The sequence below is a fragment of the Dicentrarchus labrax genome, unplaced genomic scaffold (assembly GCF_905237075.1).
Source record: "Dicentrarchus labrax unplaced genomic scaffold, dlabrax2021, whole genome shotgun sequence".
Taxonomy (NCBI): domain Eukaryota; kingdom Metazoa; phylum Chordata; class Actinopteri; family Moronidae; genus Dicentrarchus; species Dicentrarchus labrax.
Genome location: NW_026136720.1, coordinates 27307371 through 27319636, shown reverse-complemented (window position 1 = coordinate 27319636; position 12266 = coordinate 27307371). Strand labels below are relative to the sequence as shown.

At 40.2% G+C, this 12266-nt stretch overlaps 1 protein-coding gene and 2 long non-coding RNA genes across 5 annotated transcripts in view; 1 reads left to right on the top strand and 2 right to left on the bottom strand.

Moving 5' to 3' along the window:
• LOC127353805 (uncharacterized) overlaps positions 1–12266 on the bottom strand; it is a 247663-nt gene that overhangs the window by 193280 nt on the left and 42117 nt on the right. The gene's annotated exons all lie outside the window — the stretch shown is intronic.
• LOC127353707 (synaptic vesicle glycoprotein 2B-like) overlaps positions 1–12266 on the bottom strand; it is a 55077-nt gene that overhangs the window by 6942 nt on the left and 35869 nt on the right. For both annotated transcript variants that reach the window (XM_051383196.1, XM_051383195.1), the window contains exons 12-15: positions 11961–12049; positions 8912–9045; positions 4537–4737; positions 1673–1832 (exon numbers count right to left, since the gene is read on the bottom strand). In XM_051383196.1, coding sequence (XP_051239156.1) covers positions 1673–1832; positions 4537–4737; positions 8912–9045; positions 11961–12049 — 584 coding nt within the window. The remainder of the gene's footprint in view (positions 1–1672; positions 1833–4536; positions 4738–8911; positions 9046–11960; positions 12050–12266) is intronic.
• Positions 5358–11961, top strand: LOC127353810 (uncharacterized). Its single transcript, XR_007881358.1, has 3 exons — positions 5358–6017; positions 8902–9001; positions 11353–11961. It is a non-coding gene; the product is annotated as an uncharacterized LOC127353810 (long non-coding RNA).

Genomic DNA, 12266 nt, shown 5'->3' with positions numbered 1-12266 from the left:
AAAGGAGGAGATAGAAGCCACAGATATCTAGACAAGAAAGCTCCTCACCATGCACGGAGGGTTTCACCCCAAATCAAGCACCCTGAGACTGTATGCTAAGTGGAAAGAGGGAGGCCGAGGACTAGGGAGCATCAAGGCCACTATCCCGGATGAAACATCAAAAATCCAAGAGTACATCAGAAAAATGGCCACAAAGGATGAACTGCTAAGTGAATGTCTCAGGCAACAGAAACCTGATAAGAGTGCAGAGGAAGAGGAGCAGACAACCTGGAGGGACAAGCCCCTACATGGCACGTACCACCGCAAAATTGAAGAAGTGGCTGATAATCAGAATCAGAATTAGAAATACTTCAATAATCCCAGTGGGGAAATTACTTGTAGGGGGGGAGGAAAAGGGGGAGAAAACAAGAGGAGAGGGGAGGAGAAAAAAAAGCAGCTCCCTGACTCTGCTCCTGTAGGGGAGTACAGTGTGGGACTGGGAAAAAAAACCTCAGCAACATAAGCACATAAGAGCACACTTTACAACATAAAAACTCAAAACAACTTGCATCGGGGGAGGTGGGCAAGGGGGGTGGAGATATCGAGAAGACCTACCAATGGCTGGAAAAGGCTGGACTCAAAGACAGCACAGAGGCACTGATCATGGCAGCACAAGAACAGGCCCTAGTTACAAGAGCCATAGAGGCCAAGATCCACAAGAGTAGATCTGACCCAAGGTGCAGACTATGCAAAGATGCCCCTGAGACAGTCCAGCACATAGTAGCAGGGTGTAAGATGCTAGCCGGGTCAGCATACATGGAGAGACACAACCAAGTGGCTGGAATAGTGTACAGGAACATCTGTACCCAGTATGGAATAGAAGTACCCAAATCCCAATGGGCAGCACCACAGAAGATGGCTGAGAACAACAGGGTCAAGGTGCTGTGGGACTTCAGCTTCCAGACTGACAAACAGGTCCTGGCTAACCAACCGGACATAGTGGTGTAGACAAAGAGCAGAAGAAGGCGGTGGTGATAGATGTGGCCATACCAGCAGACGCCAACATCAGAAAGAAGGAACACGAAAAGGTTGAAAAGAACCAAGGGTTGAAAGAACAGCTGGAGCAGATGTGGAAGGTCAAGGCGAGCGTGGTCCCCGTGGTAGTAGGAGCACTCGGGGCAGTGACCCCCAAACTTGGGGAGTGGCTCCAACAGATCCCAGGAACAACATCAGAAGCCTCAGTCCAGAAGAGTGCAGTCCTAGGAACAGCTAAGATACTGCGGAGAACCCTCTAACTCCCAGGCCTCTGGTAGAGGACCCGAGCTTGAGGATGACACAGATACCACCCCAAGAGGATGAGAGGGAAGTTTTTTTTATTTTTATATATATATATATATATATATATATATATATATATATATATATATGTCACTTTAATCTTTTAACCATCTTCAAAATGTGGTTGTGAAAATTTTTTCCACATAGATTAGCCTGGCACATAGCATATCTAAGTAGAGGAAAGGAGAAAGCTGACTGAGAGGTTCTGACTTGCCCAACTGTTATTCAAGCTCAGAGCAAAAAGGGGTGGGACTTAGGAAAGGTAAATTGTTCCGTATAATTGTTTTACTGTATCTTCATTTGACAGGTAAATTATAAAAATATGGATCATAGCTGTAACAGAACAGTGTGGTACCTTTTAGAAGCAGGGTACAGTTCCACGGTCACCACCTCGATGCCATTCCATGCAGCCACACTGACGCCACAGAACAGACACTGCAGGGCAATGATCGCTGATTGGCTGAAGCTCAGGAACAGGAAGAAGGTACAGCCGGCTGAAATGAGCATGGATCCACCTGAGGAAGCCACAAAATTCCTTTATTGAATCCTGTAGAATGACTGAATGTACTATATGTAACGTATATATATGAAAAACGAAATATACAGCTACCTTCAGCTGGTTAGTAAGAAAATCAACTCATAAGAAACTAATCTAACAACAATACAGTAACACTATACCCAAACCTTCTGGAAATCCATTTCCATAGGATGATTCTGAGATACTAGGTCAACAATATGAGATAGTACTATATCAAACTTTCAACCTACTAAGTCATAATTATGAGAAAATACAGTAATAGTTGTGACCTTCCTCAGTCACACTTTTGCATTACTGTAATATTATACCTTTGACTAAACATGATTATCTTTAATTTTAATATTACATTTCATATAACATTTATTCTATTGTTTGATCTTTTTGTAGTGGAATGGTTGGTATTGGATGCAAGGATTCTGTATCCGTTGTTGTTGTCCGTCGTTATCATCTTCTTCATGTTCATCATCATCAGTCACTACTATTAGTGTAGTTGCTACTGTTGTTGCTGTGCACCTGTCTGTGCCTGTCTCTCTCTGTGTCTCTCTCTCTCTCTCTCTCTCACCCAAACTGGTCGAGGCAGATGACCACCCACCTAGAGCCGAAGAGTGTGTCCTAGGTTTCTGCCTCTTAAAAGGCAGTTTTTCCTTGCCCCCGTTGCCAAGTGCTTGCTCATGGTGGTACTGTTGGGTTTCTGTAAATAATGTTATAAAGAGTTCGGTCTAGACCTGCTCTATTTGAAAAGTGTCCTGAGATAACTTCTGCTATGAATTGGCGCTATACAAATAAAATTGAATTGAATTGAATTGTATACATAAATACATGTAGCAACCATCATAGTCATAATCAGTGTTACAAGTTACTGAAAAATGTAATGTGTTTGTCTACCATCTTCTGCAGTTGGAGGCAGCAAGATGCTCTGACCCAAATTTATGAACGATATGGGTCTTGCATATGGGTGTGGCAAAATGGCTCGATAGCGCAGCAGCAGCGGCACTTTTCACCAATATTTATGAAAATCGGTACGCAAAAAAGCCTCTTGGACCCAAACCCAACCGGACATCGGCAATTTTGGATTTAGCAGGCATTTTGGTGCACCCATTGCTCTTTCAGAAACTCCTCATAGGGAGCTGATCGGATCGATTTCAAATTGGTCAGTTATTATGAAAAATTATCAAAATATTTTCGTCGAATGGTGTATCCACGGCATGGTTCAGAATTTCAATCTCAAGTCCCATCCTTAACACATCTACATACCTATATTCAGTCAGTCATAGCGCCACCTACTGACAACAAGAACTAAGCCTTGTATGGCATTAGTGTCTGATTTACTTGAAATATTCATGGTGTGGTCTACATGTGATATTCTGGCACATAACACAACCATAGCACGTCCCAACGCACATGAACTGTGAGGGCCCAATCATCAGTGCTTGCAGCTTTAATTTTAATTGAAATAATAATAATAATAATTTAATTTGAAAAGGTAATTTGTTGCAATACTAGTTAATGCCAACAATAGTGAAATTATAACTTTATAGCGCGTTACTCCCAACACTGGTCATAATAGTTGTACTCCTAATACGTTCTCACTCCCAGCTTCTAAAAATACAGCAGCTTGGTCAGGTCAGGTTAGCAATAATAAATATGCAACATCCGGTTAGACTTTCAAAATAAAGCTTGCTGAGAAGCATTTCACATTGTATGTGTTTAAACAGTTGCAGTTTGGTTATGTTTAGGGTCTTTTAGGAAGAGATTGTGACTTGGGATAAAATAAGAATTAAACGTAACATAAGTACATACATTTAAAAAAGTCAGCATTGACTTTTGGTTTCACACAGGACACCAACAGTGCTAAAGTCCAGTGTTGGTTAGACCCATCCATCCACCCCAACTTCTCCATATGCCGACCCTCTCGCTCTTTATACTACATCACTTTACTTCAACCGCAAATCAAAACATTATGCCAGACGGGCGCGTCCTCAAATGCCTCTAGAGGGTACCTACAGTGTTATAATTTGAAGCGTAGGGCCACTCACCAAGCTGCCATATTTGACGACTTGGGAGAGAGAAAGGGTCAACTCCATTATATTGAAGATTTGATCTGTGTATAGTTTAAATTGCACAGAGGAGGCAGTTTCATGGTCTGGGCGTTTACTGGAGTTGAATTGCTCATTCTATCTATCTATTCTAGTCTCCACAGCATGGCCATAACAGGACACTAATGCTGCATTCCCACCAATTACATACAAAGATGCCAAAAGACACAAATTCACGGTGGGTGACGCGAATGACGCCAGTTTGGTGACATGAATGGTGTGAACACACAAAATTTGGCCCATCTGCAGTTTCGAGTTGAAAATATTGAGTTGAACAGACTGCTGCTTGAGCCTGGGGGCTTTCAGTATCATTTTGATAAATGTATTGCAATTAAATCACAGAAAAATCTGTTATTTTAGGTTCATACTACCTTGTGTAAAGGAGGTAAATACATGTAAACTACTGCAAGTAATGCATTTAGTGGGAACGCACCATTAGCCAGAATTACTACTAAAACCTTACTTATTAATGCTGGTCCAACGCACTCTAGTATGGACTTTGCACTGTATAGAGAACTGTACAGGAATTACAACTGAAGAATATGTGGACCCTGTTGACTGTGAGGGTTTTAGGAATAAAATCACCTATGATCTTGACCCTGCCAATCTTCTCCATGAAGAGGGCTGAGATGATGTTGCCAGGCAACACAGCCAGGCTGCCCAGGAAGCTAACCAGGTAAATAAGATCGTCGTTCTCCTCAACGGTGTCCAGGTGGCAGCCGGTTTTGTTGTGCTCAAAGGAGGTGTTCTCCATCTTACAGTTGATGAACTTCTCTTCCCCCAGGTCTACAGAGAACAGGAAGACAAAGAAACATAAGCTGAAATTTATGGAAGAGGGTCAACTGTTGACCTGATCCAGAGAAACACATATTGAGGTTTTCTATGACAGAAAATATTTTATTTTCATTAAGTCTTCTCTGTTGCTGATATTTAGTTCTCTCTGCATTATTTACCCCCCTTATGTTCTGCTGAATCCTTTTAATCATGTACCTGAATTAATCAAATAATAAATTACTTAATTTATATAATCAATATATAATTTGTATTTAAACCCCACTTTCAAAAGAGTATTCTAGCTGGTTAACTGTTACAGTCTAGGAAGAACTCAATAGTGAAAACAGAATGGAAGGTTACAGGCCAGGAGCAAGGTCCAGCCCACAGCATGTTTTCTGCTACTTATTTTTCACTATTATTTCTTGTTAACTATGATAACCAAAGCAGTAAAAATATTGAAGCTGATTATATGTTATAATATGAGATATGTATAAGTGATTTTAAGTTGATTCTATGAGATGTGTAACATTGATTGAAGTTGATTATCGATTATGATTATAAAAAGAAATGTAATAATGAAAAGAGAAATCATATACGAAATGAAATGTATTAAGTGTATGAACCAAGATAGAAATGTAGCAAAAGGGGAACAAAGGGTCAAATCACGTTAAAATGTTGAGCTACGAGTAGAAAGGCACGCAGGCCACTAGACGTGTCCAGACTTGCCTGAGGCTAAGAGGAAGAGGGAAGTTAGACCATACCAAATAAGGAAGAAGGATGCATACACAGAGCACTGTGATGAGCGCAGGAAAAGGTGACGGCAGACAATCTGAAGAGGATAAAAGGAACAGCTCCGGGAGGATCGGGGTTAGTCCCCAGGGCTGGCTCTCGGGTTCAAGACTTGCTGATCGATCGACCGCATCGGAGCAACTCATCTTCAAACTTAGAATTTCAACTCAAGAGATAGAGCAACAAACAAGCCATCATTGCAGAAAGAGAAGTCCAACAACCTACAGCCAAGACGGGAGTGGCAGGCAGAGGAGGATTAACCATCTCCGCCAGGTTGCAGGTTCCAATTGATCACCAAGGATCACTCTTTCGTTCACCCTGCCATCAGAGACTGCACTGGTCAGAGACTTTGCGGACTTTAGACACAGTCGGGAGTTTCTACAGCAACCAACAGTACGGCAGGCGCAAAGGAGGACTGTACCGGCCATACACCCGTACAACCCTTCCCTCTCTCTCTTCAAGCTGGACATTCAACCCTTCAGCTTCAAGCCTTTCCATCAGGGGTTTGAAATTTAAACAATTATTTACTTAATGTTAGAAACATAGTTAATCATTATTAGAGAATGTGAACAATCCATTTTTGAATCAGTCTATGCTGTATGCTGGCCCTTGCTAAATCTTGCAATAAAAATATCATTGAAGTTAAAGAATGAACTGTGAACATTGGATTCATGATATCTCATCAGGCAGTAATTATTAGGTAGTGTGTTCATCAACTTAACGGTTCTAACAGGTTACTGTAGCCCAGGAAATTAAACTGACCCTTAGGGCTTACTTTCCAAGTCCCTAAAATAATCCTAGCAATTAACAAGTGTACAGATCACTAAGAGGAGAGCTGCCGTTAACGAACTTGTCTAGTGCATCGGGCTATTCGGTCGGATGCTGCACTAGAGTGAGCAGAGTAGGTGTTCGGACGAAGGCAGTTAGAAGCTAGGCGTGTCTCCTCGCCACCAGCTTAAATAGTCCTTTTAACCTAATAGGATAATAATCATAGGTAAGAGGCTCGGACCCTTTATAACGGAGAGCTGGTCCAGTACCACCTATACGGGGGTAACTCGGGATCTAACATGGTGGTATTACCTTGGCCTCTAGCACCACTGTCAGGAATCTTTGAGTTATCTTTGATCAAGACATGTCATTTAACTCCCACATGAAGCAGACCTCTAGGACTGCCTTTTTTCATTTACGTAATATCACAAAAATTAGACACATCCTGTCAGGGACGGATGCAGAAAAACTAATCCACGCATTTGTTACTTCTAGGCTGGATTACTGGTATTCCTTATTACCAGGTTGCCCCAATAAGTCCATTAAGACACTCCATGAGTACTCACAGGAACTAGGAAAAGAGATAATATCTCTCCTGTACTAGCTTCTCTGCACTGGCTCCCTGTAAAATTAAGAATACAATTTAAAAACCTACGAAGCTCTTCATGGTCAGGCCCGTTCATATCTTAAAGAGCTCATGGTACCTTATTACCCCACTAGAACACTGTGTTCTCTGAATGCAGGGCTACTTGTGGTTACTATAGTCTCACAAAGTAGAACAGGAGCCAGAGCCTTCAGCTACCAAGCTCCTCTCTTGGGAAACCAGCTTCCAGTTTTGGTGCGGGGTGCAGACACCCTCACCACATTTAAGAGTAGGCTTAAGACCAATATTTATTTATTCTTTGATAAAGCTTATAGTTAGGGCTGGCTCAGGTGAGTCCTGAACCATCCCTTAGTTATGCTGCTCTAGGCCTAGACTATCAGGGGATTTCCCATGGTGCACTGAGCTCCTCTCTTCCTCTCTCTTTCTGCACTCATTCATGTCCCATTAATGCATGTTACTAACTTCACTTCTTCCCCGGAGTTCTTGTGCTTTCTCGTCTCACAAGTTCTCATGGAATCTGGTGGAGCCTCCTGCCATGGTCCTGATTGACTCACATTGCTAATATCACTGATTGTTATTATTATTATTACTATTATTTTTATTACAGATACTATTATTACTATAATCACTACTCATTGTCCCCCATCGTTGTTGTTGTCGTTGTCATCGTCTTCTAGTCCCTCATCATCATCAAGTCACACTATTGTGTAGTTGTTGCTGCGTTGTTGCGTGCACCTTGTCTCGTCTCTTCTCGTCCTCCCCCCTCCCAACGGTGGAGGCGCACACCCACCTAGAGGTGTGTGTCCGAGGTTTCTGCCTCTTAAAGGAAGTTTCGGTCTAGACCTGCTCTATTGAAAAGTGTCCTGAGATAACTCCTGTTATGAATTGGCGCTATACAAATACAATTTAATTGAACTGAATTGAACTATCTTCAAGTCAAAGCATCTTTATATCTTTCTCAGCTCTGATTGGTTGTTTTTGTTCAGGCTTAGTTGATTCTTGCAAATGTCATCAGAAGCACTAGGAGGAGCCAGAGGAGCCAGAGGAACCAGATTGTTTCACAGATTATCTGTCTCATGTATACTACTGTCAGCATATAGTGAAAGTTTCAGCAAATATGACAAAAAATATTTTTATAAAAATGATCTGCAGCTTTAAGACAGAAAATTATGAATATATCCTTTGAGATCACTATCAAGACAATTCAGTTGCACAAAACAGTCACACACATACAAAGATACACCGTTTAAAACAATCACAAAGATTAAAATGTCAGGAAGTAGAACTTTAAGTAAGGCGTATAATAATATACCTTCAATAAAATATCTTTCTATCTGCGTTGGATTATTGAGATATCTTGTATCTCCATAAGCACCATAATAATTGTAAAATCATGAGTTATTACGGGGGGTTGCTTTTTTTTTAAATTTTATTTTGCTTTTTATTCGGACTCCTAACTTCTCTCTTTACAACTGGCACAATATTGGTACCTGGGAATGATGGCTTGCATGGGGCCCACTTGTTCCAACCTTGGCCCCATTGGAAACCCAGTGAGAGTTATTAAAAATATCAGAATACCAAGAAACTTCTATTAAGGAACCATTTATAAGAGGTAACTAATGGCTTTATAATTGGTTAAAGGTCCAGTGTGTAACATTTAGGAGGATCTATTGGCAGAAATGGAATATAATATTCATAGGTATGTTATCATTTGTGTATAATCATCTGAAAATAAGAAATTAGCTGTTTTTATCTATAGAGGGAGCGGGTCCTCTTGTATGGAGTCCACCATGTTGAACGGCCATGTTTCTACAGTTGCCCACAACGAACAAACCAAACACGGGATCTATAGGGCTTTTGCATTTTTCATGGCCACTTTAGTTTTTCCTACATGCTGACATGGCTGAGGTGCAGCTTCACCACTAGATGCCACTAAATCCTACACACTGTTCCTTCAACATACTAAGTATTTAACCTCTAACCTCTAAGATTTATTCTCATTTTCCCTGCTCCAGCTGAACCTACCTGTGTTACGGAAGACTGTGGAACGGATGGTGCAGTTCTCAAACACTGTGTCTGTGGACTTGATGTCCTCAAAGCGACAATTTTCGAACAGTGAGTCCTCAAACTTGACTGACTTCATCTCTATACTGATGAACCTATGGGGGTGGGATGGGGCACACACACAAACCAACAGACAAAGAAAACATGGACGCTCACTTCTGTTGTTATGGTAGTGCAGAATCAGAATGGACAGATTAGGGTCAACTGTGGTAAATCCAAGATGGCCACCACTGATAATGATAATATTAATGGCAATATTATTCAGTGGAAGCTGTGTTAGTACTGTTAATGTTTAATTGAAAAGATTTATTTAAATTCATTCTGTCTGTTTTAATTCTGCAAAAATCAATAAAACTCAATAAAAGTTCAATAATATACAGTAGTGTAATATACTGTATATCTGCACTGAAAACTGTTCCAATGCAAAGGTGAAGCATCCTTGAAGATACACTCCCTCATTTTGTTATAGAACACATCTATACGTTTCCTCCTAGCTCAACAATTCTGAGCTTCAACTGGGCACAAAAATGCAGAAAAAGCCACTGGCAATCGAGACAACCCAACGAACAAGAAGGGCTTACGTGCATGAAACCTTTTGGGTCTTGTTCATCCATCGTGGATAATTTTCAGGTTTCAAGCTCACAGACAACCAAAGTCTAAGCTGAGACTCATTTCACTTTGAGGACAGCGATGAGCCCAAAGTAGTGTTGTTGTATGCCATATTCACCCGCTGCATAGGTAAACAGTGGATCACGTTCTAACTACCAACTCATCAATCACTGCCGTTTGGTCAGTTGCCCTCTGCTTCAAAATACAACGCTGTAGGTATCTCTAGGGTCCTTTCTGTACTCGCAGGGCTCTGCAGTCGATTAAGCAACAATAAACGTGCCATGTCTGGGACACAAACAGCAGTCTCCTGGATTAATGTCTGTGTTTGTTTAAGCCATCCACCCACCCACCACTTCCATGTGTAATTTCTCACTCTTTATGCTGCGTCACATGACTTTGTCAGCGGGTGTGTCCAGAAATGATGCTAGAGGGATACCTACAGTGCCATATCTCAAAGTAAGGGCCACTGACTCAGTGGTATTATTTGACCGTGTTTAAACAGTGGATTACGCAAAGTGACTCTGTTGCTGATCCTGTGCAGAACGATCACAAAGAGACACATTGCTAGAAACAGCATTTTGCGCTTTTTTTGTGGTTTTTAGTCGTGTACCGTTCATTTCACACTTGGCCAATCAAATCAAGCAAGAGGAGGGCTTTACTGCTTTACCAATTCCTTACAGTTTTGATACCATTTACTATGCCAGTAAAAAAGTTTAGCTAGCTAGGTAGCTGTTGGACTGAGTTATGGAGCAGGAGCATTGTGGGAAGTAAACTCAGTTTCTCATGGTGGTACTGTTGGGTCTCTGTAAATGTTATAAGGAGTTTGGTCTAGAACTGCTCTACTTTGAAAAGTGTCCTGAGATAACTTCTGTTCTGAATTGGCACTAAATACAATTTGATTGAAAATTGAAATTGAATCTACTTCATTGAAATGAGGCTCAGAGGTCATCTAGAGCTGAATGTCTGCTTGATTTAAATTTTCTCCGTTAATCAAACTGTGCACACCAGCTGTTTTGCCCAACACACTTTGTCTTTGTGTCTTTGCATCTTGGTGTAATTGCCCACTTAGACTTCTGTTTTATTATCTGTATATGTCTGCATACACTTTTGTGCACAGTGGAGTTTTAACATTGAGCTTGGAGGAACTTATGGGATTTGGGGTTAAAAAATCAAAGGGTTTATCTTTACTGACTTCACCGACATGGATAGTTAACCTCTGGCATATGCATGTATACAAAATAAAAGTATGCTGTTCATAATATCTGAAAATAGTGATAAATTAAAAGTGTGAAGGCTTCATAAACCAGTCAAGGTTTACTATCTTCACAGTGTAATTCAATGCTTTTGTTGTTCTGACCATTAGCATATGCAACAAAGTGATTACCTGTAGACATATAGCTAATGTCTTATGAGTTCCAGGGCATCGCATACAACACATACAACAAACACAGCATGCAAAACAGTTTCTGATAACAACATAACTGAGAATGAAATGACTGATAGACCTAACAGTAACACTTCTGTTCCCTAGAGCAAGGTGTTAGTGGTCCTTTTGTACACGGTAAATGGGAAGTAATGCTGTCTTAAAAGATGAGGCTGTGACTCTCTATACCTGTCCTCACGCTGCTGACTACTTCCAGAAAGTTAATGATGTCGGTGCTGTTGTGCAAAACTATGTACTAACTAATATGTTTTAGCACACAGCACTACCTAAGACATTTTATGTCTGAGACTCAGAATGAGACTCAACCATCAACTATCTTTCTTGACTCTGATTGGTTGTTTTCTTTCAGGCCCAGTGGATTCCTGTTAATGCCATTAGGAGAACTAGGAGGAGCCAGAGGAACCAGATTTTTTCACAAATGATCTGTCTCATGTACTACTGTCAGGATATAATTAAAGTTTAAGCAAATATGATGAAAAATGATTCCCTACTTTAACTCAAAAGACCAAAAGACAAGATACACTAGAAAATGCAGTAGCTTCACTACATTTGTAATAAATATAAAATAAAGCCAGGGAAGTGGTCATATAACATGATTGGTTTTGGGTAAGTAATTTACTGAAAAAAGATCTTTATCTAATACTCAATGCAAAAATTGTCATTTTATGAAAACAACTAACAGTTTTTTACATGAGAAGAAATAAGATATTTTCATAGATATGCTGAAGAGTTTGTTACTTTGAAGGCTTATAAAGAGAGGATGAAACTAAAGTTTTTCATAATTCCTCATATATTATTATGGCAATGTGAACTGGACTTTTTAATTTGTCAAATGTTTCATTTGTGATTTTTCTCAACATTTCTGAGTGAAACTAAGGAAAATTAAAATACAGTATAGGTACCTCAAACCTGAACATAAATAGTTTTCTGTTCAGACGGTGACATAGTCACACTTACTCATCCTGGATATATTCCCCTTCTTTATGGATCTGGTTCTCTAAAGAAAAGTTAAAATGGAAGTTCACCACTCGCTCTTTATGGAACACCTAAAGAGAGGTAAAACAACATCAGTCAGTTTTCGTGGCAGATATTTATATAGTTATAAATTATAAATAATGTTATAAGGAAGTACAGTCTTACGATGGAGCATTAGGGCCACACTAAGAGAAAAAAATATTTATTTTTGGGGGAAATTATGAGAATAAAGTCATAATATTACGAGGATAAAGTCATAATATTAGGTCTACGAGAATAAAGTTGTAA